Genomic DNA, 17314 nt, shown 5'->3' on the forward strand with positions numbered 1-17314 from the left:
ATAAGTGTTACTTCCGTTTTATTCATTCCAACAGGCTTGCTTGGTTAGAGGATCTTTAATACGACAAAACATGTGTAAATTAAACTTTTGCTGTCTTTCAATTCTCATTAGGACACGTTATTAACTTTGGTAGCTAAGGAAGTTAGCATCAAAGTTAATGATCAGTGTCACGCTTTTGCGATCAAGCAAACAGATGAATTTTTTAACACATTTGTAATCATGGAATGCTGCTGGAAATGATTTGGTGCATGATCAAAATGTTCAAAACTTTCTTATTCAGCTCAACTATGCAGAACCAACAATGATGCAGCAGAAACTCCTGTTCCAACATGGCTGCCAATGTTGGCAGCGACAGCCAAACTTTATTAATAATCATGTAAAGGACTTCAGGATGAGCTGCTAGCGGTACACCGAGACACTATAGCTCAGAGCGATATAACTCAGCATTTCCCATAACATTGTCAAAAAGCTTTAAATATAACTCTTATTAATTCGGTACGTTCAAGGAGTTGGCAGCTTTTTCCTTTACTCGGAGTGATTAGCTTGAGTAGCTTATCATAGTGTTCCATTGAGACTAGCGTTATATCGGTTTGCTTCCGTTAGCACAATGTATATTTTAATATTATCAGTCCTTAAAATTTACGCTACCTTTTCTTTGGCAAAACTAATCAAACTGCACAAAGACATTTGAATATTGCCCAGAATTGACCGACATATGTTTGCAACAGCTGAGACACAATGACAAGTCAAGAACCGGCGCGTTTAACCACAAGCTCGACAAACGTCCTGATTTCAAACAGTGGTTTATTAATACTCTTCTTGCTACTGTAAAAAGGGAAACAAGTTTTTAAAAAAAAGAAGGAAGTAGTGTGACAACAACAAAACAAAAAAAAGAAAAACAAACCTAAAATTCAGAGTCAGCCAAGACGCTGGAGGCTAACCGCGCGAACTGTGTGTATGTAGCGTGGTTAAAATGTTTAATATCCGAGTGTGTTTCACTTGATTACTTAAAGTATATGCGTAACCAGACCAGACAAATGTTGCATATCCATGCAGCGAGTCTCTTTTCAATCTGTGCAAAAATATAACAAACTTTTTACAGTCAACATGAAATTAGGCTAGCTAGTCCGAGAAAAAAAAAAAAAGGGGCGATTTTCCTTTTGTTGCCTTAAGAAAATATGAGCGATAAACTAGGATCATCTGAATAAGTCAATATAAACTCGATACTCGCGATAGGCTATGAAAATAGTTATTTCTTTTTCCTCTCGTGACCAACAATGATGACATCACTGACGAACGACCTCCCCCTGTCAATCACTCACACAAAAATAAAGCTCTTTGAGACACAACCTGCACCTGTCAGTCTGGGGGGGGGGGGTGAGCGAAAATGGATGAGAGCGAGACACAGACAGACGGCGGACATGACGGACGACCTCGACGGAACGCTGAAGGATTAAATGAGGTATTGCACAGATTGATAAAAAGCACAAAGGCAACAAAAATATACAGAGATGACAGAACATTTACATTTATATTTTTGAAATTAGAGTTTTCCTTTTTTCCGAAAGATGTAGTGTCAGAATCATTCCTGGGTTGGGAGGAGGGGGAAGAGGGAATAAAAAAAAAAAAAGAAAGGCTAATCCTCCCATTCGTCTTCGTCCTCAAAGTCTTCGTCTTCGTCGTCGTCGTCATCCTCATCTGTGGAAGGTAAGAAGAGTTTCTCAAGTCTCCGGCGGAAGTTTCGGATCGGAAAAGAAGGTCGGCGAACAAGTCGGTACCTGACGAGTGGATCGCTTTGCTCCGTTTCTGCATCACCTCCATCAGGGCCCCGACGATGCCAGAGGAGGGCGCCGCGGTGGGAGATGCCGAATCCACGGCGTCATCTCGCTATGGAAAGACAACAGGCTGAACACACGCTGCGTTCTAACACACACACTGCGTTCTAACACACACACACACACACACTACGAGGTGTGTGTGTTCTGGTCCTTATAACTGAAAAGTCCTCACAAAGATAGGAGGATGGTTTGGGTTGGACAATATATCATTCCTACGAAAGTCCTTACAATCATAGAAGTACAAGCGTCACGTGTGTGTGTGTGTGTGTGTGTGTGTGTGTGTGTGTGTGTGTGTGTTACTGACCGTTTTGAGCTGGATTCCTCGTCTGATTTGGTCCAGAAGAGCATCTCTGCCGGTGCTGGACACGGGCCGCTCACTCTGCTCCACCTTTTTCAGCTGGGTTCCCTCCCTGATCTGGCTCAGCAGCGCCGATTTCGGGGGCGGGCCGGCGTCCCCCCCCGTTAGCGTCCGAGGTGGGTGGAGGCGCGGGGGGAGGAGGGCCGGGTGGAGGTGGAGGAGGCGGTGGGGGAGGAGGAGGTGCGCCGCCACCGGATGGAATTGAAGGGGGAGGGGGAGGCGGAGGCGTGAAGGGAATCGAGGCATGGCCTGGTAGAGGGGGGGGCGGGAGGGAGCCCCGGCTGGGTGGGGGGGGCGGTGGCGGAGCGGATATACCGGGACGGGACGGGGGCGGGGGAGGAGGTGCGGAGATGGGTGCCCTGGAGGGGGGCGGGGGTGGCGGGGCGGTGCGGCCGCGGGCAGGAGGAGGAGGGGGCGGGATGGAGCTGTGATGGGGTGGTGGTGGAGGAGGTCCACCTCTGGATGGAGGGGGAGGGGGGGGAGGAGGAGCAGGACCTGGGGAGAATCACAGTTAAAATCTCTGGTCCATAAACACCTTTAACCCCAGCGGGGAGGTCACCGCGGGGGGTCTCACCCTGCCTCCGGAACTCGTTTTTGACGGCTTCCACTCCTCCGTTCTTCTCGATGAAGTCGTAGATGACCTTGGAGGTCTCCTTGTCCTTCAGCTGAGCCTCGTTGATGCCGCAAACATCAAAGAGGTTCTTCAGCTCCGGGTCCAGGTTGTTTAGCTGCGGAGCGACACGATGCGATATTATCTCAGCGTTGTGCTGCCACCTGCTGGTGATGGAGGCCAAAGACAGCTCTGACCACGTTCCCTCGCTGCCCTCAGCCACACCGCTGTTATAACAGCATGAATTAGGCGCTGTAATAACAGTCACGTGTGCTCCCCCCCGCCGGCCCGTTCGGGGGTTTAACTCCGGGGATTTGAGAGGCGAGCGGCTGACGTCACCTGTTCAAATCCACCGTTGAAAGATTTAAACTTACGAAACATAAAAAAACATCTTTTTCATTTTCAGACAGCCGATCCTCTGACCTGCCTCATCCTCCAGTATAATTACTGATAAGGCCTTTTTTATTTAGGGGGGGGGGGGGGAGCCCTTTAATCTGCTTGCGTAACCCTCCTGATGACGCAGCTTAATACAGAAACTCAGGAACTGAGGGTTGTGGTTTCAAGACACTGTTGTTTCACCAATGTTCGCGTTGCACCTACGTCAAAGCCCGTGTTTGGATCCCATCCGACGTGGCCGATGTGCCTGCGGAGGAAACGACAGCGGAGTCAAAACCGGCACACGGCGATCTGGATTTGATCGATGGTCCGATTTTAATCTGGATCCCCCTCATATTTAACGCGGCGCCATCTGTGGTAGCGCAGCAGCACGTGACTCGCGTATAGGAGTTAAATGTGGATTAAAAACGTCACCCAGATGAAGCACGTGCACGGCCGATGTGGGGCTCTGGGCCAATGTGTCACACGCTCACGCCACAGGTATTAACGGGACTCACTGGAAGTTGCTTGGCGTGCCGATGTCTGCCTTGGTCAGCCTCTTCTTCTTCCCCCCCTTGTTCTTCTTCTCCCTCTTGGGGAAGGACGAGTGCACGATGTTGTTCATCTGAGAGTTGTTGTAGCGGTGAACGTTGCTGATCTCGGGGTTTTTGATGTCGACCGTGGCCATGGGGAGCGACGGCCCTGAAAAACCACAAGAAAAGGTTGGTTTTCCACCCGCTCCAGCGGAGGCGCCACAGGTAAAGACTTGATTTGCAGCTGGAACGCCGCAAAAACATGAAAACTGACACAGCTCTTTCTTATTTACTGGTGACATTCTGCGTTAGCGTCATTGGAGGGACTTCAGATCCAAAGCAAGGCCGTTACCGCGGCAACCTCTCCAGGATCTTCTCCCCGACATACCTTTAGCGCCCTCCCGGCGGGAATTTTTCTGAGTTTTGCTGGGCGAGGGCGATGCCGAGCGGCCGCGCCGCCTCCTCACCCTGTCCCAAACACCCCCGTCACCTCTGCCTCCGAGGAGAGGCCCTCTGGCCGGCTTGGGGGGGCTTCCCGAGGGGCAGACGGAGACGCGAGCGGATGTGTTCGGCTCATCCCGGGGGAGAACCACGCAGTGCAGGGAGAGGCAGCTTCCTGGGCCCATACCTCCGCCTCGGTTTCTGTTGACCTCGCAGTGAATTTCCTCAGAGGGGGCCGAGAGAAAGGTGGTGCAGAACATCATGGTGGCATCTGGAATTCACTTCCTGTCCAACAAAAATCACTTCCCTCTCCCTGGATTCATTCTTCTCCTGGTTTTCTTGTCTCTTCATCTGAGTTCTGCATGTTTTTGTATTGCTGGTCATGATCGCCGGGGCATTGCCCCTCCCCCATTGGTCGATCCGGACCATGTCCCCGCCCACCAGCCCCACCGACTCCTCCCCACCAGCCGTCTGGATTTACCGCTGGACTTTATGTAACCATCCGGCGTAATCCTAAATTAATCTGAGTGGTTTTTGGGAAAAAGATGATGAATCTGCGTGGCGGGGGCAAACATGGGACGCTGATCAACAGAAAGAAAAATGAAGGGGGAGGAGGAGGACGGCGGTGGCAGAGGCAGATGGAGGCGGGCCTCCGACAGTTCCAGAACGCACCAATGTGCGCTTCAGAACTCAAAGAAGAGGAAGCAGGGAAATGGGACGCAGCAGGTACCTCCGGACAGCGCAGACGCATATTTGACACTCACGAATCCTGCAAACAGGGACGTCTTTGTTTGTGACTCCGCGCCCAGAAGGTAAACGCGAGCGCAGTGACTCAGAGCTCGCAGAGCTGGTCCTGCGTGCTCGCTGCTAACGGAACAGACTCGGGGAGATAGTTTCCTCCTCGGTGGTGACGGAGTTGGACCAAAGAGGGGTTAAAAAGTCCATCTGACACCAGGAACAGGCGACACCTCCTGTCGTCCAATGACGGAGAAGGTTTGATCCACCTCAGGCTCCGATCTGACCGTCTTCCACCCACAGATTTGCCCCTTTTAACACTTTTTTCTCTGTTAATTTCAGTGACAGGAGAGTGGGGAACATACCATTCAGAGGGTCGCGTTTCTTCTCTGTGAACGAACAGACAAATGAGATGATTACTATCTGCTGGGAGCGGTCAGGCGTGGGTTAGTCAGAACGTGTGTGTCAGAGCAGCAGGAGAGCGTGGCGTGAAGAGGAGACGAGACGGATAAAAGTGTGTTTCAGTGGAGGAAGCGACGAGATTTCTCTACTACAGGTACACGAACGGGTGTGCACATGCTTCAGGAGGCCGTCGGCTCAGACTGGCGGTTAAAAGGAAGCCTTGATAAAAGATTAGAACCCGAAGCAGAAAAGGATGACAGGGCGATCGATCCACAGAAGGGGAAGTAGAGAGACGGACGGTCTTCATCAAGAGATGAAAAGTGGGGAGTTGAAGCGTAAAAAAACCTGACTCCTCCCTCGATTATTATCCTGAAGTTCATTTAAACAATGACTTAACCGATTTCTTCAAACCAAACCCGATCTGTTTGCTATTTTGGAGAAAAGAAAGAACGTCCCGGTGCCTTCTCCTCAGGAGGGATGAGGCGATTGACGGTTTCCTTTGCTGATTGTAGCCAAAATGCTAGCGCCCCCCTCAGGGCAGTCAGGGTATTTGTTTCAATAACAGATAAAGAACATTTTTCTTGATGAAGACTGAAAATGTTGAGGAGTCATCGAAGGCTGACATGAGAAGAGTTGATAATAAACAAAACCAGGCAAAGAAAAGCTTAATATGTTCCAATATGTGGTCATATTAGCATCAGTCTGGGACTGATTGAAGGAATTAGCCTTTTTTTTGTCTGGTTCTGTCCGATCGCTGTGAAAAGTGACACGTTCCAGGTTAATTTAATCTTGTGATGGAGGCTCCGTTGGTGCAAAAAGCACCCGTCTGAAAACAAACGTGGGACAAGCGGAGGCTCATATTCAAAACCAAATTAAAAGGAAGCGTGTCATTCCCCTCAGGACGGCAGCGGCTCAGCAGGTACCGCTTTTCCTCTGTCTCCTGTCCAGCAGCTCCGTCACGTGACTGCGGAAACGCTTGGTCTCCTCCTCGCTGGCGAAGTTCAGACCCACTTGACACGTCTGTGAATGAACAAGGGAAAAGAAGGAGGATCGGTGAGAGGGGCGTGGCCTTGTCGCCGCGCTCCTCGTGGACGCTTCTCCCGCCACGTTCAGCACAGGAACAGACACAATCACATGAGCAAGAGCGGCGACTTACATCCCCGGCAAACGTCATGAAGTAAGGTTTGGAGAGGTAGATGCTGAAGTTGCTGTACAGCTCCTGCTCAAATGTCACTTTCTTCTCCTGTGGGGGGAGAGAGAAAGGTCAAAGGTGACGGGCTCCAGACGGGTAATGCTGCTCACCCACTGCAGCAGCAGCAGCAGCAGCAGCAGCAGCAGCAGCAGCAGCAGCAGCAGCGGAGCGGCACACTGACCTTAATGTCAAACACTCTGATGAAGTAGGACCTCTGCGGGTTGTCCTTGACCAGACAGGCCACGCCGCAGCATCTCTTGTTCCAGCTGCTGTTCCGGTCCGCCGTGAACACCTGGACCACTGCCGAGGACAACGTCTGCGGAGACACGGAGAGGGAGGGGGAAAGGGGGTGGTCACATGTGTGTGTGGAGGTGCTTAAAAAAGGATTCTCAAGAGACAGATTTAAGGACGTTTGCCGCCTGTTTGAGGAGCCGATGCCGTTCCTGTTGGCTTCAAAGCCAAGACAAACGCAGCCTCCTGATGACGTGACCCCCCCCCATGCTGGGAGCACCTGTAGCGCAGAAGCGGGGGCGCGTTGGGGATCATAAGACCAGACGAGCCTCCCGCAGGTTTTACAGGGCACCACTGGCATTTCCTCCTGCAGCGAGCTTCACCTCTGCAGCCGTTAGCGCACATGAAAGCAAACGGGGGGGGGGGGGGTTCCCAGGAATGACTGCACGCTCTACAACATACAGACGCTTTATGTCGCCTCAAACTGACTGTTTTGGAAGGTTAAATAGGACCGAATGAGGTTGGATGCTACAATTACAGCCACACGGTTCAGGAAAGTGCTGAATACATTTCAACTTGCCCGTTTGCTGAAACAACCAAACATCGAACAAATATTTAAACCTTTGGCAGAATCAGGTTGTTTCTGACCTAAAGACAATAAGAAACCTCCTAATGTGGCTTCTTCTCAGACCCCGAGGTCTCTTGGAGCCACCGAGGACTGATTGTTCCTGACACAGGCTGCAGGAAGTGAAGCCCCCCCCCCCCACACATCATTGAAAAAATCCTGACAAAACAACAGCCGCAACTACATTTAGGTCATTTTATTCATGACGCACTTGAAGTTTGGGTGTAAAAAGGTCACATTTTCCCACTGAATGTCAGAATCAAGGTACTTCCATCAATAACAACACGAACACAAAGACACAACAGAAGAATAATGTTGAGGCGAGATGGAAACACGCTCATTGGAATAAGACGACCGTCCAATCAATGATTAACTCTGTGCCGAAGGAGCGGCAGCTGCAGCCACACAGACGTTATCAGCGATGATAAAAAGGGAAGAGCCTTTGCTAAAGGTGGAAGGTTAAAAATACAGGTCCGTCACATTCGGGGGGGTTTCTGTGGAAACCGGCTCCAGTTGGGCGGCGCTGCAACACACTGGCACATGTTGGGGATTATTACACCTCCTCACCAGAAACAGGAGGAAAGTGTGGGAAGACAGAACGCTGAAACGGGCCGTGAAAGGGAGACGGGCGGAAAAGGGACGCCGGACGGACGACTGAAGGACGCCAGACCTGTGAAAGACGGTGAAAGAGAGGGGTTTGAAAGGCGAGAAGGGAGGAGAGGAGATTCTAAAAGAAAGTGGAGGAAGGTGGGAATCGAGTTGCACCAGCAGTCGGGGCTGAATGTCGGACTTCCTGGAGAGGACTGCTGATCCTGCAGTCACACACACACACACACACACACACACTTGGATCTTCTCCAGTTTGCCAAGTCAGTGTTCCTGAGGAATACCAATGAGACGGCCCCAAGAACACTGTGCATGTGTACCTGCGCAACACGCGCTACATTTTCTGCACCACAGCAGCAGCAAATTAGCCTCTAAATCGAATCAAACTGGTTAGCAAGATAAACAATGGCCCTTCCTCTCCGTCCCCGAATCTGCTGGATAGTTTCAGCGTGCAAAGACGTGTACGGACGCACAGCAGAGCGGGACCGTCAGGAATTCTGCGTCCACACCACGCTGGTGAGAAGGCGACGGGGGGAACGCCGCCGCCGGATTTTTAAGGGGTTACGTAGGCGTGTTAAGACGGCGTGTGTGACTGCACATGGCCCTGACGCGCTGTCACAGGACGGCAAATGGAGCCTTGTGAAGGTAAACAAGAGAAGAGAACATATAAATGGGGGCAGGTCCAGGTGTGGTGTCGAGAGAGTGGCGTCAGATCCACATTTTACACAGCTGTGAGCAGAATAGGGAAGTTACCTGGCTGTGATATGCTAAAGGTGGTACATTATTGCACCACCTGGACAATAAAGGCAGCATTCCTTTACTGGGACTTTGCTCAGCTGTATTCATGTGTGGTTTGACACCGTTTTCGCACTGCTGATGTTCCTCACAGGCCCCTGAGCTGGTGAATTACCTGGCTAATGAATATTCGGGGCCAGATTGCCTAATCACCTGGGGGAAACCTGTCTTGCAAGACGTGTTGTGCAATCTTCTCCATGAAAATGTGGCCGAAAGATGAGGCCTTTATTGTCACCGCGTTAAACCGCAGAGGTGGAACACATATGCTCCGTTTGGGACGAGGGGAACATGGAATGGTGAGTCAGCAAAAAGCTGACAGGCCTTACGTAATGTCGGACCAGCTCATAACACTGAATCGTGACGCTGCTCATCTCGGCGGCGCGTTTTCGTCAGCTTCTCGTCGGTTCTGGCGTCTTTAAACCCAACCAGCCGCGGCAGCCTGGCACATTCTTCCCAACCCTGCATCCTGAAAACGAGCCAGGGCTGTTATGGATAGTGGCTCCAACCCGGCTGCGGAACGCCTGCGTTTCCTGGGTGAATTCAGGTGTGTCAACCTGCGGGCTGGAGACGCCAGTGGCCCAGGCCCGACTGTCACCGTCCTCGGACGGGACCCTGGCGCTCAACCCCCCCCCCCTTCGGTCCCCGTGAAGTCACGACACCCCAAAGGCTCCGGTTAAACTTTAAAACGGCCCCCGAAGCCGCACAGGCCACAAACAAACTCCACATCTGCGCTAGCTTCCCGTCTCGCGACCGGAAGCAGCGCGAGTTAGCCGCATTAGCATTTTGGACTTAGCTTGCTGTGACAGAATTTGATGGAAAAACTTACGATGCATTTCCTGCCCAGACAGTTGAAAAGGCATTCGTTTTCCTGGGGCATCAAGACCATCGAGCCGACGTTTGCTTGCCGCCGCTGCGGCGGGGGTCCACTCATGATCGCCGATCACTTTAGAAGGATGCGCCGACTGTAAATCGCTGTACGAGATCCAAAAAGATACATAAACAATCCTTCGGTCATCCGTGGCCTTCCGTCGACCCCGTCACACCGGCGTCTTTGATCCCAGGCGTCCGGACGACCAAGCTGCCGCAAAAATAAAATAGCTACGCTGCGTCGGGAAGCGACGCGAGGTGCCGGCTCCTCTTTCAAACACGGTCAAAAATTCAGTGAGTGAACAAAGACGAAAAACTGCATAAACTTTTTCCTGGGAAGTCGAACCCGCCAGAGAGCGCAGAGCCAGTTACATCCAACATGGCAGTGCTGGGGCGAGTCCATTATCTGGGAACGGGGTCCACGCCTCTCACGACTCCGTCTCAGCTCGTCACAAATCACGTTTCTTCCCAATAAAACGCAAGTGCGACATTTTATATTTGCCCCGCTATTTATATTAGAGTTCACTACATCCCACCGCGCTTGATATAATTTAAACCCTTCAAATGTAAATTCCCGAACCCCCCCTCCTCTGAACCGGTGGTTTGGTCCCGTCAGCCCGTGGCTTTTCTGACAGGAATGTGTGTGCGAGCGCAGAGAGGGAGGAGATAAGAAATAAAGTGGACGTTGCCAAGATAAGGGCACACAACGCTCATTGTGGGAGGATTTATTGGACCGAGAAATTTAAATAAAAAAGAGAAAGGATTAACACGCACTTTTATGAGCGCGCATTTTAAGATCTCCACATATTTCCATTGATGATAAGGCGTTGCTGTAGGGATCAGGTCAGGGGTCAGGCCCCCAGAGCTCTGATCTGGGATTTTATTTCCTCAAATGGGAAGATCCCAGATTGCTATAATCTATTAATGTCACTTAAGTAGTGTGAAGCATAATTATGCTTGCTCCAGTTTCTCCACAAAGCCTTGGGGCCAGGACATATGTCTGAAAACGCACATTTAGGTTTCTCAAGTGGAGGGAATAAAACTCCCAATCTGCCACTGTGTTGGTGAAACTGCAAGTATTTAAACAGTTCTGACATCTGACATGTTGTACATTCCACCCTTAAAGTATAGAATTGAGACATGCGATCAATAAATGAGGGGAGTTTTCAGTGCCCTGTATCACCCTGACCCAAAATAGAACCGGAATTCCCAAAACATTATGTAAATGTAATCACTTAATAATTTCCATATTCATGTTTGCTTCGATTTTTAGCATCGCAGATGTCAGCGCCAGCCAAATAAACGGTGCTGAGGAGCGACAGCAACATCCCTTTTACCACTTTCTCGATAAAAACCCAACACATCCTTCCTTTAACTACCATTTCTGTCAACATTAGGTCAGGTTCAGAGTTAAGAGTTCTGGCTTATGTTGCTGTGTTTCTTTGACCTCCACCATGTTCTGCTGCACTTCTGTCAGACCTGAAAAACCGGACCGACGAGCGGTTACAGCGTCACCTGGCTGTAGCTGAACAGTCAGGAAGTCTCCCAGAAGATGTCATGTTGGACACGGCAAGTCAAAAAGTGAACAATAAAAAGCAGAAATGCTTAAAATTCATGGAAGGAGAGAAGGGAGGGAGGGGGCAAAGGTCACCTCTTTCTGTTATCACGCTCTTGTTCAGTGCAGCTACCCTTAAAAGAAAATTAGCAGGTAAATCAGCAATTACTCACTTTTCCACAGATACTTATGCTGCTTGGAATTCCTACTCACACAGCGGATGTTATTGCTGCATTTCTGAGAAACGCTAGTGAGAACGTGAGGCGTGAGTGTGTGTAAATGCATATTCCAGGCTTATTTGTACAACGCAGCGCCCGAGGTCAGCTTCATGAAATATTCCCTTGACCCACTTTTCGCAGCAAAAGAGAAGGGAGGTTCGGGAGAACGTGGGGCCGAGGCGGCATGAATTTTATATTTTTGAACTCCGGTGGAGGGTTAAGAGGGCGCTGCCTGAATGTTTCATGAGCCACTGGCCTGTTTATGTCTGTGGTTGTTTTGCGAGATTTACTACAGATGAAGGTTTTAATAATACATACATTTCGATGCCAATGGGGCATGAGATGTATCGTGAAACATTTAGCATTTTTTAGCTTTTGTCCTTGAGTCTTTAGATTATTTAAGAATTTACCTGCCATAATTGTTCTTGTATGCAGCTTTACGGTATGTACAGCGTGTGCAGTTTTCCGGTGCTTTTTATGGCGCTATAAATTACTGCAGACGTGTTCATCTGGGTTCTAGTCTATTTCACATCAGTGCTAAGTTCTTTGGACCTTTTTTTGTGTCAGGCGGATCAAACCAGCACGATTGAACAGATCCCACAGCTGGGATCGAACCCAATCACAGACCGTCAAGAGACTGCGATTCTGCCCTTTGACCACAAGATGGAGACATTTCACTGTATCTCAACAGGACACAATTATGGACCTTTGCTGCATCAAATAAAACGAGAAAGACAAAAAAGGAGAAAGAATCAATCAATTGAGATAATCAATCGTGGCTTTTTTTTATAGTTAGGGTCAAATACTATGTCGTGCTATGTTTGCCACTATGTATTCTAAATGTCATGCCAGTCCTCAACATTTCATAGAAAATGAAAATGACCTTATCACCACTTTGTTGCCACTGATAGCAAAGGTTTACAGTTGAACAACCTAATGTTTAATAGTTTTGGAAGAAAATTCTCTCATGTGTTTTGCCCAATTTTCCATTAGAAATTGACCACAAAATTTAAATTTTTCAGAAAAATGTACAATTAAATTTGATTTGCCCTAAATACACAAACATAGGCAGTGCACATTGCAGTTAATTTGGTGATATAATGAATACCTATTCCTTAACTACAGCATGCAATGATTGGATATTAATTGCAGAAGCGTTCTCACACAGAGAGGGTGCAGGGTGATTCGCTGGAGTTGCCACGGCGATGAGCTGCGGCCCGCTCCAAGGCCTTCTTTGTTTACATGTGACCCGGCTTCGGTGACCGGAACTGATGCCTCATTTAAATGTTGATTTGCCTGAAGCTCTCTGTGTGTGGTGGCGCAAAGAACAGGAGTGGGTTTCGCATCACCACTAAAAACAGAAACAAACCCTTCAGAATTCAGGTTATATTCTAAATTAAAGCACCCCGGGGGGTCGTGCACTCGCACATCTAAGGTTACCTCGCCGCCCCGACAGGCCGAGGCACCTGAGGCCGTCTTTGAGGAGGGGTTTGGTTTCTCCCGTGCTGCCCGCAGGTGGTGACCCTCCTGCTGCGGGTGTCGTTTTTGGGACATGTGGACAGCACAAGGACACGCCGCTCGTTCCGGCGCATCAATAATGAACGCCTCGTTTGTTTCTAAGCTCGCTACCGCTGACCCAGTCCTGGGGGGTCGCTGAACACAGGTGACCATGTTGTATTTTCCTAATGAAAGCCCGTGACCTCCACCTCTCCTCTGGTCGTCGCCAGAGGTGCAATGATTTATTTTCATACCATAAAGAGCAGCAGGAGCTTTGGTTTCTGCTTCAGGATAATTACAAAGGGTTCAAAATCCATCTTTTAACCACGTTTCCACTCCATTTGTGTCAAAATCATCTATCCAACTGAGAGATGTTGACTTAAAATAACCTCAAGTGTGAAAGAAAGCAGCTTCGCTGAATGTGTTTTGAACCACAAGATCGTTAATGCTAAAGCTAACTTTCTGTGTGTGTGTGTGTGTTTGAGAGAACTAATGAGTCATTCTCCAGCAGTTATCTTATTCCCATTAGAGCTGAAATGATGGCCCATTAGTCCTGTGTTTGCGTGATCACCATGACGGTTGTGAAACAGGCGCGGCTCTATGAGGACGGATGAGCAGCTTTACAGACAAATGCTAGAAGGTGTTTGAGCCCTGGAGGAAGGTGACTGGGAAACAACCTTATTTTATCTGACCTACAGTCTAAAATCAAAACTGTCCCGTACAAAAAAGCATTTTCAATGACAAGAAGTCGTCTGAAGCGCCACTTCCTGTTAGCAACCCGGGTACACGTCTCTTATATTAGCCTTTAAACATCATTTTAAAAAGCTCCAGGGCTCCAATATCAGCGAGCTTGTGCAGGAAGGCACTCCAACGGCATTAAAAATTCACCGCGAAACCCCACAGGGCTCTTCAGCAGCTGGATTTCAGCTCCGTTTCTGACCGTTGAACGAGTCTGAGGCGATAACGAGCTGCAAGACACTGATAAATATTAAAGAAGAGAAGCGTTTGGAAGTCCTGTCTCGGAATAAAGAAACCATCCGACCTTTTTATTAATAAGTTAGCATGCTAATACAGTCAGAGAGGCCGGACGCCTCCATTCACACTGTCAAAGTTTGAAAAGAATAAATATTCACACACACAAAAAGTCAAAAACATCAAATATTAGATTTAAAGTGGTTGAAATCCTCAATTATAGCTTTTTATTCAATAACAACTGAGCAGAGTCGTGCAGGAGGTGGGTCATGTGGGGGGGATGGGGGGGGCAGACGGTGACCGGGACGTAACCACAGGAGGCATAAGATGGATCCCCAAACCAACAAATAAATAAATAAATTGATCTCATGCCTGACCAGTAAAAAGAGACCTCGGGAAGTCTGATGTGAGAGGAAACGTCTAAAAGCATTCAGTTTGTGCAAAGTCAGACGTACAAAACAGCACTTTTAAACCATTTGGTGCAGCTTTTACAACAATCCAGCCCTATTTCTGCCATCCAATTCATCAATAAACAGCCAAATATCTCTCATATATTGAGAGAAATCCACATTGGGCGAACAGCAGCAGCATGTTAACCGATTTATCCGGATAATTCCCTTCGTCCAACGTCAAAATGGTTTACAACGTAAAGCCAAACTGGCTTTAAATCCTAAAAAGAGTTTTTGTTTGGTCCCGATGAAGCTCCTCTTTAATTAAAGTGTTTTTCGCTTCGCCTCCAGTTCCCCGTTGACCCCCCCAGAGTCCTCCCTCCGGCCGGTCCCCTCCTCGGCGCACCGGATCCTCAGCAGGACGTTGGAGAGCACGTCCTGGTACAGACTGAGGCACAGCCAGCCTGGCAGGTACAGCAGGGTGATCAGTCCCATCACATTGTGGGGGTAGTGGGAGTAGTCCCAGGAGCAGGCGTCAAACTGCCGGAGCAGCAGCCCCCCGCAGAACTCCCAGGTGTAGATGAAGCAGATGTAGACGGGGAGGCGCCGGCAGGTGCCCCAGCCTCGGCTGAAGTGCAGGTGCAGGTAGAGCCTCTCCACCACCAGGCTGCAGCTGCCGTACATCAGGAAGGACCAGAGGGACGTGTGTCCGCGCAGGCTCCAGTCGGACGTCTCCACCAGGCTGAACACTGATGTGAACAGCACCTCGTCCAGGAAGCCGTGCATCCCGAAGAAGAGGAAGCGCGCGAAGGCCGGCAGGGCCAGGGCCCCCCCAGCGTGGCTCCCCTCCTCCGCCTCAGGGTGGTACCGCAGCTTGGAGAGCCCTCTGTGGAACACCTGGCTGAAGTATAGAGCCAGGGCGTAGTGCACGGCCAGCTGCGTGCACGACACCAGCCTCACCTGCTCGGTCAGAGTGTCGATGTTGCCGATGAGGATCTGTAACCCGATGTAGACGGACGGGTAGAAGACGAGGTGAAAGACCGCAGGCCGCCCGGCGAAGCACCTCTTCTGGGAGTAGATCTTCTCCAGTGCAAAGTGGGTCACCGAGTGCAGGATGCAAAGGTACAGGGAGGAGAGGCCCACCAGTTTCGGGTCCCGGTGCTCCAGCAGCCCCTGGAAAGAGGAGAGCAGGACATCCAGAGTCACGCCGTGCATCCCGTAGAAGTAGAGCCGCATCCATGGCGGCAGCTCCCGCAGCGACTCCTCCGCGTCCTCGCCCCCTGTTCGCCGGCTCGTCTGACGGGGATCTCTGCCCATGATCAGTCAGTCTTCGCCGGGCATCATCCGACACATTATTCCGCGTTGTGCTGCGGCTGGAAGCGTCTCCTGCACTTTACATACGGAGCGGCTGCTGCATTCACGTCCTCTCTGGAAAAAAAACACGCGCTTGTGTACGGATGATTCCGGCCCACCAAACTTTTGTCCCCCTGTGGGGGCTCGTCAGCAGCGGCGTGTTTTCCAGATAGCACCGTTCACATGTTTCTCACAAAACCCCCCCACAAAAATCCACATCGGCTATTGTAACCGCCCTTCTAAAAGAATCCTCTTCCCTTTTTCGAGCATCCTTTGTCTGTGAGTTTATGAGCGCGGTCCCGCGGGTGTGCGTTCGTGGAACCTGTACCGATACCTTTGGATTTGTAGAATATTACACTTAACACTGAAATGAAGGGATAAATAGACGGGTGAGAGACCGTAATACCAGTGGGGTGCTAAGCGGATCCAAATATCCGATTTTCGTGAAGGCACCATGGATGAAGCGGCGTTGCCGCGTCGCTCCTGCGGTGGCGGCGCGACAGTCGGTCTCCGGCGCGGTTATTAATTGATCTCACGTCCCCATGCGACGTCCTGGTGCTGGTTTAATTACGAGTCATTAATATTAATTACAGCCCATCACTCAGCCGCCACGATAAACACATCCGCCTTTCATACATCCACTTGTAACAACAAGATATTGCAAAATTAATCACCTTTTGGAATCAACCGTGCGTTCACACGTGGATTTGCTGCATGAGAATTTGCTGTAACACGCCACTTGTATTTTAAATTGACAACGGACGTGAGCAGGAAAATTTAAACAGGTTAACCACCAAATTAGTATGAAAAGTCCAGCCATAGAATACCAATGAAAAGCACAATCATTTCACAAGTACCGCTGCCTCTGCGGCCTACTAGATGGCGCCCTGAACATTAATTCTTATATTATTTCTGATGTATACTTTTACTTTTTAAGATGTATTTTTTGCCCGTGTGAAATCGACTGCAGTACACCCGACTGCCCACGCGATGGCACTACTATCCATATAAAATGGCCATACAGATGAAAATGCTGTTTATTTGTACTTTTCTTTGAATTCTGGATTTCATTTGATCCTCCTGACAGGGTCCTGGGGGACACATTTGTGTTGGAGTCCCTGTCCTCAGAAGCCACTAAGTGCTGCTCTTCATGCAGCCTTTATTCTTGAAAACAACCCGCCTACAAGCCCTGATGTCCGAGATAAAACTGTGGCTCATCTTCTAGTCTTTAATTGGCACTAAATGGGATCAGAAATACAAAAAGAATGCCTTTATCTGCCATAAAGCTTTGCAGGTTTTATTTCTGCTCTGGTTCAGAAGTACCAGAGCCGCGACCTTCAAGTGTCCTTAATTTGGAGCATTTTGCCGCTTTGATTCATTCATAAACGGACGGTCTGGTCTTTGTCTGCCTGGATACAGTCGGTGCATTTTAATGGAGCTCAAAGGAGTTAAAAAAATTGGATCCAGGTGCTTTTGTCACACCATCAGGGACCGTGAGGGGAAGCTTCAGTGGCCACTAGAGGGCAGCAGAGCGCTGCGGTCACAGACGGGCTGGGCGGGCCCTCGAGTTCATTCACAGAAGCTAAATATTGCCGTGAAATGCACGAGAGCTGAGGATCACTCCCGGATAACACTGATCCAGTCTGATCGTCCCACGTTGGCCGGACCGGAGCATCATTCCCAAATGTCATTTAAAGCCGTCGTATTTCCGGAAAGGTTGTA

At 49.6% G+C, this 17314-nt stretch overlaps 2 protein-coding genes and 1 long non-coding RNA gene across 3 annotated transcripts; 1 reads left to right on the forward strand and 2 right to left on the reverse strand.

The window, feature by feature from the left end:
• Positions 1-784: 784 nt before the first annotated feature.
• On the reverse strand, positions 785-10010 carry waslb (WASP like actin nucleation promoting factor b). The gene is given in 12 exon segments (XM_011613411.2): positions 785-1698; positions 1779-1887; positions 2143-2296; positions 2298-2691; positions 2771-2924; positions 3407-3449; positions 3700-3883; positions 5256-5279; positions 6216-6312; positions 6449-6535; positions 6666-6800; positions 9568-10010. Coding segments are annotated over 12 exon segments (1548 nt in total). The 5' UTR covers positions 9673-10010; the 3' UTR covers positions 785-1636.
• A 1109-nt stretch (positions 10011-11119) lies between these two features.
• Positions 11120-12441, forward strand: LOC115246570 (uncharacterized). Its single transcript, XR_003885698.1, has 2 exons — positions 11120-11316; positions 11949-12441. It is a non-coding gene; the product is annotated as an uncharacterized lncRNA (long non-coding RNA).
• Positions 12442-13884: 1443 nt separating this feature from the next.
• Positions 13885-16585, reverse strand: tmem229a (transmembrane protein 229A). The gene has a single exon (XM_003972899.2). The coding sequence runs from the start codon at positions 15554-15556 to the stop codon at positions 14564-14566; it is 993 nt and encodes a 330-aa protein (XP_003972948.1). The 5' UTR covers positions 15557-16585; the 3' UTR covers positions 13885-14563.
• Positions 16586-17314: the final 729 nt, after the last annotated feature.

The sequence above is a fragment of the Takifugu rubripes genome, chromosome 18 (genome assembly GCF_901000725.2).
Source record: "Takifugu rubripes chromosome 18, fTakRub1.2, whole genome shotgun sequence".
In the NCBI taxonomy this organism is placed as follows: Eukaryota; Metazoa; Chordata; class Actinopteri; order Tetraodontiformes; family Tetraodontidae; genus Takifugu; species Takifugu rubripes.